Source organism: Pseudophryne corroboree, unplaced genomic scaffold (assembly GCF_028390025.1).
Source record: "Pseudophryne corroboree isolate aPseCor3 unplaced genomic scaffold, aPseCor3.hap2 scaffold_693, whole genome shotgun sequence".
In the NCBI taxonomy this organism is placed as follows: domain Eukaryota; kingdom Metazoa; phylum Chordata; class Amphibia; order Anura; family Myobatrachidae; genus Pseudophryne; species Pseudophryne corroboree.
The window spans coordinates 45,682-61,998 of NW_026970278.1; the positions used below are offsets into that span (position 1 = coordinate 45,682).

The 16,317-nt window shown below is 47.6% G+C and overlaps 1 protein-coding gene across 3 annotated transcripts in view; it reads right to left on the reverse strand.

Annotated features, from left to right (window-relative positions):
* Nucleotides 1-16,317, reverse strand: part of LOC135037956 (zinc finger protein 271-like) — a 94,365-nt gene that overhangs the window by 37,958 nt on the left and 40,090 nt on the right. For all 3 annotated transcript variants that reach the window (XM_063954607.1, XM_063954605.1, XM_063954604.1), the window contains 4 exons: nt 11,519-11,550; nt 8,599-8,677; nt 8,377-8,478; nt 7,778-8,221 (listed from right to left, as the gene is read on the reverse strand). In XM_063954607.1, coding sequence (XP_063810677.1) covers nt 7,778-8,221; nt 8,377-8,478; nt 8,599-8,677; nt 11,519-11,550 — 657 coding nt within the window. The remainder of the gene's footprint in view (nt 1-7,777; nt 8,222-8,376; nt 8,479-8,598; nt 8,678-11,518; nt 11,551-16,317) is intronic.

The following is a 16,317-nucleotide window of genomic DNA, read 5'->3' on the forward strand; positions in this document are numbered from 1 at the left end:
GGAAGTGTTAAAGCGTCCACTCCTTCTGCTGCTGGATCTTTTGTCCTGGACACATATCGCGGCAGCTGATGGTTTCGCCGAGACGCCATTAGGTCGACTTGAGGTAGACCCCATCTCCTCACCACTATGTCGAAAATCCGTGGATGTAGGTACCACTCTCCCGGATGCATGTCCTGGCGGCTGAGATAATCTGCTTCCCAGTTTTCCACACCTGGAATGTACACTGCCGAGAGGATGATGTTTCGCCTTTCTGCCCACAACAAAATCTTTGTGGCTTCCTTTAATGCCATCCTGCTCTTTGTTCCTCCTTGATGGTTTATGTAAGCCGTCGTCGTGACATTGTCCGACTGTATCTTTAAGTGTTGACCCATGACTAGGTCTGCGGCTAAGAGAAGCACATTGTAAACTGCTCTCAGTTCGAGAATGTTTATGGGTTCTCCTGTAACGTCCATCCTTTATGTCCATGGATACCATGACCCCTCCATGTTCTAAACCCACAATAACTGACTGGATTTATTCCATCTTGAATCTGCAAACCGTTGGGAATTTGTTCCATTAGGACGGCACCCCAACTTCTGAGACTGGCGTCCGTTGTCAGGTTCCTGCAATCCCAAATGCCGAATCTCTTGCCTGCTGCGAGATTCTTGTGCAACGACCACCAAATCAAGTAGGTTCGTATGCGTGGTGGAAGCTGGATTCTTCGTTGTAGAAGCCAGTGCAAACCTGCTCCCTGAGCAATGAGTTTCATCTGGAATGGTCAGGAATTAAGTCCTCCGTACCGGAGAGCTGCGAATGACGCCACCCTCTTCTCGAGACGTAGCACAAAGGTGTAGAGAACTCGTCTGTGTCCTTAGTACCTGAGCCACTAACCTCTGTGGATCCTGGATCTAGTTCTCTGGTAGGAATACTCTTAATTGTATCGTGTCCAAGATGAGACCGAGGAAATGAATCCGTTAAGTTGGCATGAGGTTGGATTTCTGGAAGTTCACAATCCACCCATGTTGAATGAGAAATTGATGAGATGTCTGAGCATCCTTTATCAGCTGTTTCTGAGATGAGGCCTTGATCAGTAGATCGTCTAGATAAGGTATGATCGTGACCCCTGTTTCAATCCTGTCACCACTATTGCTATGATCTTTATAAAGATTCTTGGGGCTGATGATAGACCGAATGGCAGGGCCCTGATTCGGTAGTGATCCCACACCGGTGCAAATCTTAAGTAAGCTTGGTGAGGGGTCCAAATCGGGATATGAAGGTATTTTGCACTACCAAAAGTTTTGAATAAAATCCCGTTCCTCATTGAGGATCCGGGACTGGCGACTTAATCCTTTGTATGCAAGAGTCTTTGAAGTTGCCTCCTGTAACGCTCCTGCTCACAACGGGCAGCTAGGCCCTCGCGCTGCAAATAAATGGACTGTGTGGACGCTCTTATAACTATCCTGTAACCCTGGGAAATATATTGTTGACCCAGATGTCTGGTGATGTTTTGGCCCAGGCGTCCCGAAAACCTTCCAACTCTGCCCCCCCAAGGGGGACCCCAAGTGAGCAGGGAAACCGTCATGCCACGGGTTTGTCAGCAGGTCTGTTCTGCTTTTCTGGTGTCGACTATAAACGACCTCTACCTCTGGTTCCACGAGTCTGTTGCTCCAAAACCTCTTCTGGCTCGGTACTAAAGCGATCGAATGAATTTAAACACTGGTCCCGAGCAACCTCCTCTAACGTGTGACGTGGTGCTCGAGTAAGAAGTAGGTAGAAAGGTAGATGTCACTGCAGTTGCCTGCGAAATCCACTTATCTAACTCATCAAACATCATCTAACGCCCAAATGGAATAGCCTCTACTGTCTATAAAAGAAGGGAAGCGGCGGAGGAGCTGCGCTGCTAGCCTACAGGGCTTAAGTTACTAGGCAGCAGCATATGAGAAGCCCTCGTACTAGCACCGACGGCGGGAGGAAGCGTGCGGGGGATATAGCCCGGGTCTCAGCGAGTGCAGGGGAAGCTGCGGCTGCTAGCCGTGAGAGATATGTAGTTTCAGCAGGCGGCGGGAGGGGACGCTCTTTTCAAGCACCCCGCTGTGTGTTTAAGAGGCGGCGGTATATGCTGCCGCTGACAGCCACGCTGTGTCTCCCTCAGCCCTCTGTCTGTAGAGGAAGGAGGGGCGGTCGGGGCAGCTGACATGAAGCGGGAGTATTAGACCGATTGTTCTGTCACAGCGCCAGGGGAAGGAGGGTGGGGGGGCGGCGGGGGAAGCTGCGTCCCAGGGCTTAGAGCCAGAAGGTAACAGCGTTGTGTGCGGTCCGCCTCCTGGATCCATGAAGAAGCTATGGTTACCGTAAGTGTAACTGTAACTAGGGCCCTTTACAACCAGTACTCACTGCTGACTCTGCGCTCCGGATTTTCTGAGGAGAGATGCAGATCCCCTTTAGTAGGGATCATTGTCTCTCTATTTTGAAGACTTTCGTCCCTCTTTACATTAGGGTAACTCAGTCTCAGTACTGAAATGGAGGAGGAGCTCCCTTCTTGTGCTTGTACCTCCTTGGCACAATTTTTCAAACTGAGGGATGTGAAGGGGGAGGAGCCGGCTGTGCAGACAATGCTAATTTTTAGATTGTGCCACACCTCCGGTTGCAAGCTTCACACCCCTACTGTATAAGACTCCAGTGTCCCCTAGTGGATGAAAGAGAAAGGAGGTTTACTTCTTTCTTTCCCGACCGCTCTTCTATGCAGAAGGGAAATATCTGCTTTTATTGAGAGATGCTCCCTGTAAGGAATATAGAAATTTGCCACTTGTAGCTGAACTTGCAAAAGACCCCCACCCAATTTGCATCAGTTAAACTAAAAGTCTCCCATGATTATGACTTCTCCCTGTAAAGCCATTTTAGTGATGTCCAACAATAGTGTTAGGGTCTCCTGCCCTGTGCTGCCACGTCGTCATGGCAACCGGGAGACAAGTGCTAGCGGAGTAACCTGAGCGCAGCTGATACTCCGGTTCGGGTCTTTTGCTGTGCAGTGGTTACAGGCTCTGTGCACGGCAGGGGATCCGGTGCTGGTTTTTGTGCTCACAGTCTGTGAGGTCTGAGTGGGGCGTGGACAGCACCTGCTTTATAAACCCTCTTCTCAGGTTAAGCAGATGCTGCTGAATCTTTGTTGGTTAGTCAGTTCCTGAAAGTTAGCCAGTACTGTGTAGCTTTGTATTTGTTGTTGCTTACTGCAAATAGGCCTGGGGATTTGGTACTACACTCTGCCAACCCAGACCTAGCAGTAAGACTGGAGTCAGTCGTTTAGCTTGCTGGGGTTCTTTTACTACTCTGTGAACTTAGCAAGTTTGCGGCTGTATTCTAAGACTTGCCTGCCTAAATCCTGTCTCACTGTGCAAGGTGTTCAGGTGTCAGCTTAGTGGCAGTAAGCTGAACCTGTGCACTGCAAGTGAGAATTAGGATTGTGGAGACTCTCCTTGTGTCTATCATTCCATCTCTGACCAAGGAGTTTACTGCCACACCCGTTGGTAACCCTTTAGGGTTTTGCTGTTGCCCTTAGCAACAGCATTTCGAGTTCTCTACGTATTAAAACACAACATCTTGCTTTTCCCATCTGAGCATTACTAATACTAGTGAGACACCCAGTTCCTTAGCCTCTGGGCTTCTCTGTTCACTTTGTGTGTATTTTGTTACCCTATCACCTTCTGTGTACGTAATGTCATATTTCCCAGTCTGTCTGTGAGTTCATTTGTTTTGCATACCTATCCGTTCAGACACCAGTACATTCCTGCAGGCACTGGTGTGCATAACCGTTCAAACACCAGTACATTCCTGCAGGCACTGGAGTGCATAACAGTTCTGACACCTGTACATTCCTGCAGGCACTGGTGTGCATAACATATTCAGCAGCACCTTCAGGGGTTAAGGAGCCGAAAGTAAATCTCCTGGATCGTTTTTCTGGAGATCACTCGCAGTTCTTTTGTTTCAAGGAGAGCTGCAAGCTATACTTCCGGCTTAGGCCTCAGTCTTCTGGGTCGGAGATTCAGCGGGTGGGCATAGTGATTTCCTTGCTACAAGGAGACCCACAGGTCTGGGCATATGGGTTGCAGCCTGACTGTCCGTCGCTTAAAAGTGTTGATGCTTTTTTTACGGCACTGGGCATGTTGTATGATGACCCTGACAAGACGGCCTCAGCCGAGGCTCAGATTTCGATCCTTAAGCAAGGGGGCGAAGGCCAGTTGAGGTTTACTGTACGGAGTTTCGGAGGTTGGCCCATGATACCCAGTGGAATGACCCAGCCCTGAGACACCAGTACCGAAGAGGTCTTTCTAACCAGATAAAGGACCAACTGGTACAATATCCCTTGCCTGATAGCTTGGATCAGCTCATGCAGTTATCCATCCGGGTGGATAGACGGCTGAGAGAGCGTAGGCTTGAAAGGGAGACTGAGGTTTCCTTCTTTCCCAAGGGAACCTCAGACTCTGAGGAATTTTCCGAGGAGCCTATGCAGATTGGGGCTACCCGCCTCTCCTCGCGTGAGAAGACGCGGAGGAGACAGCAGGGGTTGTGTTTGTACTGTGGGAATAAAGGTCATGTGGTAGTATCATGCCCAGAAAAGCCGGAAAACTTCAGGGCCTGAGGGTGATGGGAAATATCCTGTCAGGCCAGAACTCGGGAGTTGCTATCTAGGGCGGTGTGGTGGCCCTCGGTGGCTAAGGATGTGGATCAGTGGGTTCGGGCATGTGACATCTGTGCCCGAAATAAGACTCCTAGAGGGGTTCCTGTTGGCCCATTACATCCACTCTCTATCCCATCTAAGCCATGGACCCACATTTCAATGGATTTTGTGGTGGACTTGCCCAAATCCTCGGGGATGACAGCCATCTGGGTTGTCGTTGACAGGTTTTCGAAGATGGCGCACTTCGTTCCACTGGTTGGGCTGCCATCGGCCAGACGCCTGTCTGAATTATTTATGCTGCATGTTGTGCGTCTCCACGGGTTGCCACTTGATGTGGTCTCTGACTGCGGATCCCAGTTTGTGGCCAAATTCTGGAGGGCATTTTGTTCCGATCTCGATTTCTGTCAGCTTGTCGTCAGGCTACCATCCGCAGTCTAATGGACAGACTGAAAGGGTGAACCAGTCCTTGGAGCAGTTCCTCAGGTGTTATGTCTCCAAGTGTCAGACTGACTGGGTTGCTCATCTGTCCATGGCGGAGTTTGCCTATAACAACGCGGCTCACTCTGCTACAGGGATCTCTCCCTTCCTTTGTGTGTATGGGCATCATCCTAAGGCCAATTCTTTTGACCCCCTGGACTCCACGCCTGGTGGTTCCTCTGTGGTTTCGGTCCTTAGAGGTATTTGGCGGAAAGTGAAGAAAGCCCTTGTGTCTGTGTCATAAGTGACCAAAAGGGTTTTTGATAAGCGGAAAAGACCCTGCAGCTTCAAATTAGGAGACTTCGTCTGGTTGTCTACCAAGAATTTGAAGTTGAGACAGCCATCTCATAAGTTAGGCCCCCGGTTCATCGGCCCTTATAAGATCACCAGGGTTATCAATCCGGTGGCATTTCAGTTAGATCTGCCCCGTTCTTTGGGTATCAATAAAACATTTCATTGTTCCCTTTTAAAACGGGCGATTAGTAATCCTTCTTCCAGTGGAAGACCTTCCCCTCTTCTGATACGTGGCCAGAGGGAGTTTGTTGTTGAAAGGATTCTTGACTCCAAGATGGTTCGGGGTCGGCTGTCATTTTTGGTGCACTGGAAGGGGTATGGCCCGGAGGAGCGGTCGTGGGTGCGCAGTTGTGATCTTCATGCCTCCAGACTGATACGCTCTTTCTTCTCGCAGTTCCCCGATAAACTCGGTAGTAGGGGTTCTTTGACCCCTCGTCAGAGGGGGGGTACTGTTAGGGTCTCCTGCCCTGTGCTGCCACGTCGTCATGGCAACCGGGAGACAAGTGCTAGCGGAGTAACCTGAGCGCAGCTGATACTCCGGTTCGGGTCTTTTGCTGTGCAGTGGTTACAGGCTCTGTGCACGGCAGGGGATCCGGTGCTGGTTTTTGTGCTCACAGTCTGTGAGGTCTGAGTGGGGCGTGGACAGCACCTGCTTTATAAGGCCTCTTCTCAGGTTAAGCAGATGCTGCTGAATCTTTGTTGGTTAGTCAGTTTCTGAAAGTTAGCCAGTACTGTGTAGCTTTGTATTTGTTGTTGCTTACTGCAAATAGGCCTGGGGATTTGGTACTACACTCTGCCAACCCAGACCTAGCAGTAAGACTGGAGTCAGTCGTTTAGCTTGCTGGGGTTCTTTTACTACTCTGTAAACTTAGCAAGTTTGCGGCTGTATTCTAAGACTTGCCTGCATAAATCCTGTCTCACTGTGCAAGGTGTCAGGTGTCAGCTTAGTGGCAGTAAGCTGAACCTGTGCACTGCAAGTGAGAATTAGGATTGTGGAGACTCTCCTTGTGTCTATCATTCCATCTTTGACCAAGGAGTTTACTGCCACACCCGTTGGTAACCCTTTAGGGTTTTGCTGTTGCCCTTAGCAACAGCATTTCGGGTTCTCTACGTATTAAAACACAACATCTTGCTTTTCCCATCTGAGCATTACTAATACTAGGGAGACACCCAGTTCCTTAGCCTCTGGGCTTCTCTGTTCACTTTGTGTGTATTTTGTTACCCTATCACCTTCTGTGTACGTAATGTCATATTTACCAGTCTGTCTGTGAGTTCATTTGTTTTGCATACCTATCCGTTCAGACACCAGTACATTCCTGCAGGCACTGGTGTGCATAACAGTTCAAACACCAGTACATTCCTGCAGGCACTGGAGTGCATAACAGTTCTGACACCTGTACATTCCTGCAGGCACTGGTGTGCATAACAAATAGATTCCTGTCCAAATCCTGCCCCTGGCTAGGTGGTCTACAGATCACCCCAATGCGAATAATGTCCTTCTTCCCGGTTTCTGTGGTGACCCAAAGGGCCTCAGGTTTGTCTAAAATATTTTTTATTAATTGAAGTAGCCTTTATGCTTTTTTTCAACATACATTGCTACCCTTCCTCCTATACTGACCATTCTATCCTTCCTAAATAAATTGTATCCTGGAATAGCTATGTCCCAGTCATGATCCTCATTGCACCATGATATTGCCACAATATCCAGGTTATCCCTTCTCATTATCACTATTAACTCTGGAAATTTGTCTCCTAAGCTCCTAGCATTTGCACACATAGCTATAAGAATTATGTCCGTGCATCTGTTATTAGTAGCCATGTCTAGACAGTACAAAATAAATGACAAGTTTAAAGTTGAAATTACCTGTTTAGTGATGTTGCTCAGTATTTGGTATTTGTTTTTTTAACTAATCAGGAATCACACTCTGTCCTTTACACCAGGACTACACCTCGCTAAATGTAATGATATAAACCTGACCACAAATGGCCAAATAGGTCTACTATATACAAGGAATTATTTAATACCTGCATCATCTAACAAAATGAAGGTTATTTAATAAAAGGTTGCTAAACTGAGAAATTTAGATCCCATACAAATTAGACGCTCAAAAAAAACCCACACTACTACTTATATATGATCCCTAAAAATAAACTTCTGCTTGTTACTTTTAATAACATTATAGTGATGTGTGTAATAACTCTCTTCATGTGATGTTTGTCGTGGATAGCCTTGTGTTATAAATACCCAACTGAGAACAGGGCTGATGGCAGAGGAGGGTGTAGGATAAGAGATTGCTGTAGTGACTGAGCAATGAGAATATGTGACTTCTGTAATAAGTGTTTATTACTCACCTGTGCTGATATCTGTAGGGATCTCCTCCTCCTTACACTGCAGATCACCCCTCACATACGTCTCTTCTTCTCCCTCTATATCTTCTGCCTTTATATCCGTCACGTATGTCTCTTCTTCTCCCTCTGTATCTTCTGCCTTTATATCCGTCACATACGTCTCTTCTTCTCCTTCTGTATCTTCTGCCTTTATATCAGTCACATACGTCTCTTCTTCTCCCTCTATATCTTCTGCCTTTATATCAGTCACATACGTCTCTTCCTCTCTCTCTATATCTTCTGCCTTTATATTAGTCACATACGTCTCTTCTTCTCTCCTTATATCTTCTGCCTTTATATCAGTCACATATGTCTCTTCTTCTCCCTCTATATCGTCTGCGTTCATATCAGTCACATACGTCTCTTCTTCTCCCTCTATATCTTTTGCCTTTATACGATAAAGACGTTCTACCTAAATAACCCAAAAAATACAATGGCATTTTCATACTTTTTGATTAAACTGAGGTGAAACAGTATAATATCAGTGTATAATACACACAGCTCCTCTACAGATCATATAGTGACAATCACTTTGGTATATTGGATGAGACCCTAAATCCCACCTACCTGATCCTCCTGTGGGATCCTGTGATTCTCCTCTGTACAATCCTGGGAATAGAGAGGACGGGGACATCTCTCCGGGGTATCTCTGTTACTGGGTCCATCTGTAGGAGACACACAGTGACTGAGTACAGTGTATATATGTGATTATCAGATGATGTGTGTGTATATAGGGGCCCCCATACCTGTTCTCCCCTGTACAATACATGACAGTCTCCTCTTACCCAGTGATGTGAGGGGCCGGTGATTCTCCATCATCACGTCCTTGAACAGACCCCTGTGTTCCTCTATATACTCCCCCTCCTGCATGGAGACATAGACAGTGACATCCTGACACCTTATAGGCACCTGACACACACAGTGATACAGTCATCACCCAGAAACATCCCCTGGTGTTACTGTATAATGTCCCATTCCCAGGAGTCACCTCTCCAGTCATCACCCAGACACATCCCCTGGTGTTACTGTATAATGTCCCATTCCCAGCAGTCACCTCTCCAGTCATCACCCAGACACATCCCCTGGTGTTACTGTATAATGTCCCATTCCCAGCAGTCACATCACCCAGACACATCCCCTGGTGTTACTGTATAATGCCCCATTCCCAGCAGTCACCTCTCCAGTCATCACCCAGACACGTCCACCGGTGTTACTGTATAATGTCCCATTCCCAGCAGTCACTTCTCCAGTCATCACCCAGACACGTCCCCTGGTGTTACTGTATAATGTCCCATTCCCAGCAGTCACCTCTCCAGTCATCACCCAGACACATCCCCTGGTGTTACTGTATAATGTCCCATTCCCAGCAGTCACCTCTCCAGTCATCACCCAGACACGTCCCCTGGTGTTACTGTATAATGCCCCATTCCCAGCAGTCACCTCTCCAGTCATCACCCAGACACATCCCCTGGTGTTACTGTATAATGTCCCATTCCCAGCAGTCACCTCTCCAGTCATCACCCAGACACATCCCCTGGTGTTACTGTATAATGTCCCATTCCCAGCAGTCACCTCTCCAGTCATCACCCAGACACGTCCCCTGGTGTTACTGTATAATGTCCCATTCCCAGCAGTCACCTCTCCAGTCATCACCCAGACACATCCCCTGGTGTTACTGTATTCCCAGATCTCCTCAGACCCCAGTCACGTCACTGTATTATTACTATAGATAGAAGTGACGTTATTGTGACGCTCCCAGATCCCATCTCCTCCTCAGTCATGTCCCTGTATTATTATGATAGATAGAAGTGATGTCACTGTGACACTCCCAGATCCCTTCACCTCCCCAGTCATGTCCCTGTACTATTACTGTAGTACTCTAGTGATTTAAATGCCTTGGGACACTATGAGGGGGCAAATCAATGAATGAATGTGTAGCTCTATAAGGTAATAGAGATGCTGCCAACTGATGTATACCACATATGTGATAATAACTTGGATCTTTCTAGTGATCCAATAATGTATAGTGTTTATGCATGTTATTATTCTGTGCCTGCTGAAGGTGAGGGGACTCTGGTAAGCGTGCAGTGCGCGGGGGGAGATCACGGAGAAGCTTCCAGAGGTCCCGTGTGCTGAGAGAGGTGGCTGGGCGTGTGTAGTGGCGGTTTTGTTGGTGGGGTGACTAAGGGGAGAGAAAAAGGCTGGCGGCTGAGACGAGGGAGCTTACAGGAAGGCGGTTCCCTGCGAGTGAGAGAGCCCCTGTGGGGGAAAGGAATTGGATGTCTCCCGCTGCGGGTGAGAAGCGCTGTGTTAATTTCCCCTGGTGGACGCCGAGCAGGGACGTCCCGGTACTTGGTTGTCATGAAGAGTGCTGGGAGGCGGCGGAGCGGTGGCGGGGCAGGCTAGTACATGGGAGGAGACCGCAGTGCGGGCAGCAGCTACCAGGAGTCCAGCAGTAGCAGACAGTCCCCCCCCCCCCCCCCCGGCAGAGCTGTGTCCCTCATCCCATCCAACCCGTGGGGAGAGCCCGGTTGCTGGAGGAGGTGGAGTCGGGGGGAGGTCCAAACCGGGCACACTATCATTGTAAGTGCAGGATGCCCCCATATAAATCCTGCTAATCTGCATACTCCCCTATCAGCCTTTAACTATTAAAGTACCAGCCCCCAGCACAGTAGCACAGGGACCAGCAGCATCGGTGGATCTGAGGAGTATAAATAGCACCTCTAGAGACTCCATATCCATTAGATAATGACCAGCAGGGTAGCAGTCATAGAGTGCGGTGGTGTATAATGATGAAAGCAGCTCGGAGAGGGCGCAGGGTCACCTAAACTTGGAAATGGTACACTGGGGAGACTAAGCACCCCTCACCTATCAGAGACAGGTGCCAATAACCGGGACTTCTGTATGTTCTAGAGCCACCCCCACGGATCTACAGTGGGGCTATGCTTATACTGGGACAGGTAACACAGATCATCACCCCACTATATGTAACGAGTAGACCACGGGTGTCAGTGATTCCAGGGTGGACAGCTCCACATACTACCTTCCTGTTTCAGGCTGTCTAGGAGCTCTACAATTAGATCTTCCATGGAAACCATGCTATTCATTGCTGTAAAGTAGGGATTGCTCAACAATCGTGAGGACAATTGCTCCAAGTGGATACCCATATAACCCAGAGTACTACTTACACACAGACACGAAAGGGTCCCAACCGTGCACGATTATAGTAAGAGAACCTGGTTGGTTTTTCAAACGCAGCCCCACAACTTTCTTGTGGAATCGTATTTTTTGTATTGCATGCATTACCTTATGTATAGGTGGGGTATATTATTATGTATAGGTGGGGTATATTATTATGTATAGGTGGGGTATATTATTATGTATAGGTGCGGTATATTATTATGTATAGGTGCGGTATATTATTATGTATAGGTGGGGTATATTATTATGTATAGGTGGGGTATATTATTATTATGTATAGGTGGGGTATATTATTATTATGTATAGGTGGGGTATATTATTATTATTATGTATAGGTGGGGTATATTATTATGTATAGGCGGGGTATATTATTATGTATAGGTGGGGTATATTATTATGTATAGGTGGGGTATATTATTAGAACGGTTCATGGTTTGAGTATTATATGACATAACTGTATAAGGTGGCCTATAACTTCTTGCATATTAAAGCTAGTATACTTACCAGTGGAACTGTCTCCGTATCTGTGGAAGAGCCTGAAATCACAAAGGAAAGGTACGATAGGTAAATGTGCATAGTCCTATCTGGTTACATCACATACTAATGTTATAGGCGACCACTACAGGGGTAGGTTATTTCTTAAGTGATTAGAGTATTGGGCTCTAAATAGCTTGGGTGGAGGCACATTGCACATATACACTGTACCCCCAGGTAAAGAGGAGTTACATTACTATAGATATGTGATGTCACTGTGACACTCCCAGTTCCCCTCACCTCCCCAGTCATGTTCTTGTATTATTACTATGGATATAAATGACGTCACTGTGACACTCCCAGTTCCCCTCACCTCGCCAGTCATGTTCCTGTTTTTTTTTTTAAACATTGAATTTTTATTGAAGAGTTTACACACAGAAATGGGGAACAGAAAATAAGAATTTACTTACCGATAATTCTATTTCTCGGAGTCCGTAGTGGATGCTGGGGTTCCTGAAAGGACCATGGGGAATAGCGGCTCCGCAGGAGACAGGGCACAAAAAGTAAAGCTTTAGGATCAGGTGGTGTGCACTGGCTCCTCCCCCCATGACCCTCCTCCAAGCCTCAGTTAGGATACTGTGCCCGGACGAGCGTACACAATAAGGAAGGATTTTGAATCCCGGGTAAGACTCATACCAGCCACACCAATCACACTGTACAACCTGTGATCTGAACCCAGTTAACAGTATGATAACAGCGGAGCCTCTGAAAAGATGGCTCACGACAATAATAACCCGATTTTTGTAACTATGTACAAGTATTGCAGATAATCCGCACTTGGGATGGGCGCCCAGCATCCACTACGGACTCCGAGAAATAGAATTATCGGTAAGTAAATTCTTATTTTCTCTATCGTCCTAGTGGATGCTGGGGTTCCTGAAAGGACCATGGGGATAATACCAAAGCTCCCAAACGGGCGGGAGAGTGCGGATGACTCTGCAGCACCGAATGAGAGAACTCCAGGTCCTCCTTAGCCAGGGTATCAAATTTGTAGGATTTTACCAACGTGTTTGCCCCTGACTAAATAGCCGCTCGGCAAAGTTGTAAAGCCGAGACCCCTCGGGCAGCCGCCCAAGATAAGCCCACCTTCCTTGTGGAATGGGCATTTACATATTTTGGCTGTGGCAGGCCTGCCACAGAATGTGCAAGCTGAATTGTATTACACATCCAACTAGCAATAGTCTGCTTAGAAGCAAGAGCACCCAGTTTGTTGGGTGCATACAGGATAACAGCAAGTCAGTTTTCCTGACTCCAGCCGTCCTGGAACCTATATTTACAGGGCCCTGACAACATCTAGCAACCTGGAGTCCTCCAAGTCCCTAGTAGGCGCAAGGCACCAAAATAAGCTGGTTCAGGTGAAACACTGACACCACCTTAGGGAGAGAACTGGGGACGAGTCCGCAGCTCTGCCCTGTCCAAATGGACAACCAGATATGGGTTTTTTTGAGAAAAAAACCACCAATTTGACACTCGCCTGGTCCAGGCCAGGGCCAAGAGCATGGTCACTTTTCATGTGAGATGCTTCAAATCCACAGATTTGACTGGTTTTAAACCAATGTGATTTGAGGAATCCCAGAACTACGTTGAGATCCCACAGTGCCATTGGAGTCACAAAAGGGGGTTGTATATGCAATACTCCCTTGACAAACTTCTGGACTTCAGGAACTGAAGCCACTTCTTTCTGGAAGAAAATCGACAGGGCCGAAATTTGAACCTTAATGGACCCCAATTTGAGGCCCATAGACACTCCTGTTTGCAGGAAATGCAGGAATCGACCGAGTTGAAATTTCTTCGTGGGGCCTTTCTGGCCTCACACCACGCAACATATTTTTGCCACATGTGGTGATAATGTTGTGCGGTCACCTCCTTTCTGGCTTTGACCAGGGTAGGAATGACCTCTTCCGGAATGCCTTTTTCCCTTAGGATCCGGCGTTCCACCGCCATGCCGTCAAACGCAGCTGCGGTAAGTCTTGGAACAGACATGGTACTTGCTGAAACAAGTCCCTTCTTAGCGGCAGAGGCCATAAGTCCTCTGTGAGCATCTCTTGAAGTTCCGGGTACCAAGTCCTTCTTGGCCAATCCGGAGCCATGAGTATAGTTCTTACTCCTCTACGTCTTATAAGTCTCAGTACCTTAGGTATGAGAAGCAGAGGATGGAACACATACACCGACTGGTACATCCATGGTGTTACCAGAACGTCCACAGCTATTGCCTGAGGGTCTCTTAACCTGGCGCAATACCTGTCCCGTTTTTTGTTCAGACGGGACGCCATCATGTCCACCTTTGGTATTTCCCAACGGTTTACAATCATGTGGAAAACTTCCCGATGAAGTTTCCACTCTGCCGGGTGGAGGTCGTGCCTGCTGAGGAAGTCTGCTTCCCAGTTTCCATTCCCGGAATGAAACACTGCTGACAGTGCTATCACATGATTTTCCGCCCAGCGAAAAGTCCTTGCAGTTTTTGCCATTGCCCTCCTGCTTCTTGTGTCGCCCTGTCTATTTACGTGGGCGACTGCCGTGATGTTTTTCCCACTGGATCAATACCGGCTGACCTTGAAGCAGAGGTCTTGCTAAGCTTAGAGTATTATAAATTTACCCTTAGCTCCAGTATATTTATGTGGAGAAAAGTCTCCAGACTTGATCACACTCCCTGGAAATTTTTTCCTTGTGTGACTGCTCCCCAGCCTCTCGGGCTGGCCTCCGTGGTCACCAGCATCCAATCCTGAATGCCGAATCTGCGGCCCTCTAGAAGATGAGCACTCTGTAACCACCACAGGAGAGACACCCTTGTCCTTGGATATAGGGTTATCCGCTGATGCATCTGAAGATGCGATCCGGACCATTTGTCCAGCAGATCCCACTGAAATTTTTTTGCGTGAAATCTGCCGAATGGAATTGCTTCGTAGGAAGTCACCATCTTTACCAGGACCCTTGTGCAATGATGCACTGATTTTAGGAGGTTCCTGACTAGCTCGGATAACTCCCTGGCTTTCTCTTCCGGGAGAAACACCTTTTTCTGGACTGTGTCCAGAATCATCCCTAGGCACAGCAGACTTGTCGTCGGGATCAGCTGCGATTTTGGAATATTTAGAATCCACCCGTGCTGTTGTAGCAGTATCCGAGATAGTGCTACTCCGACCTCCAACTGTTCCCTGGACTTTGCCCTTATCAGGAGATCGTCCAAGTAAGGGATAATTAAGACGCCTTTTCTTCGAAGAAGAATCATCATTTCGGCCATTACCTTGGTAAAGACCCGGGGTGCCGTGGACAATCCAAACGGCAGCGTCTGAAACTGATAGTGACAGTTCTGTACCACGAACCTGAGGTACCCTTAGTGAGAAGGGCAAATTTTGGACATGGAGGTAAGCATCCCTGATGTCTCGGGACACTATATAGTCCCCTTCTTCCTGGTTCGTTATCACTGCTCTGAGTGACTCCATCTTGATTTGAACCTTTGTAAGTGTTCAAATTTTTTTAGATTTAGAATAGGTCTCACCTAGCCTTCTGGCTTCAGTACCACAATATAATGTGGAATAATACCCCTTTTCTTGTTGTAGGAGGGGTAATTTGATTATCACCTGCTGGGAATACAGCTTGTGAATTGTTTCCCATACTGCCTCCTTGTCGGAGGGAGACCTTGGTAAACCAGACTTCAGGAGCCTGCGAAGGGGAAACGTCTCGTCATTCCAATCTGTACCCCTGGGATACTACATGTAGGATCCAGGGGTCCTGTACGGTCCCAGCGTCATGCTGAGAGCTTGGCAGAAGCGGTGGAACGCTTCTGTTCCTGGGAATGGGCTGCCTGCTGCAGTCTTCTTCCCTTTCCTCTATCCCTGGGCAGATATGACTCTTATAGGGACGAAAGGACTGAGGCTGAAAAGACGGTGTCTTTTTCTGCAGAGATGTGACTTAGGGTAAAAACGGTGGATTTTCCAGCAGTTGCCGTGGCCACCAGGTCCGATGGACCGACCCCAAATAACTCCTCTTCCTTTATACGGCAATACACCTTTGTGCCGTTTGGAATCTGCATCACCTGACCACTGTCGTGTCCATAAACATCTTCTGGCAGATACGGACATCGCACTTACTCTTGATGCCAGAGTGCAAATATCCCTCTGTGCATCTCGCATATATAGAAAATGCATCCTTTAAATGCTCTATAGTCAATAAAATACTGTCCCTGTCAAGGGTATCAATATTTTTAGTCAGGGAATCCGACCAAGCCACCCCAGCTCTGCACATCCAGGCTGAGGCGATCGCTGGTCGCAGTATAACACCAGTATGTGTGTATATACTTTTTATGATATTTTCCAGCCTCCTGTCAGCTGGCTCCTTGAGGACGGCCCTATCTATAGACGGTACCGCCACTTGTTTTGATAAGCGTGTGAGCGCCTTATCCACCCTAAGGGGTATTTCCCAACGCGCCCTAACTTCTGGCGGGAAAGGGTATACCGCCCATAATTTTCTATCGGGGGGAACCCACGCATCATCACACACTTCATTTAATTTATCTGATTCAGGAAAAACTACGGTAGTTTTTTCACATCCCACATAATACCCTCTTTTGTGGTACTTGTAGTATCAGAAATATGTAACACCTCCTTCATTGCCCTTAACGTGTGGCCCTAATAAGGAATACGTTTGTTTATTCACCGTCGACACTGGATTCAGTGTCCGTGTCTGTTAAAGTAAACGGGCGTTTTAAAACCCCTGACGGTGTTTCTGAGACGTCTGGACCGGTACTAATTGTTTGTCGGCCGTCTCATGTC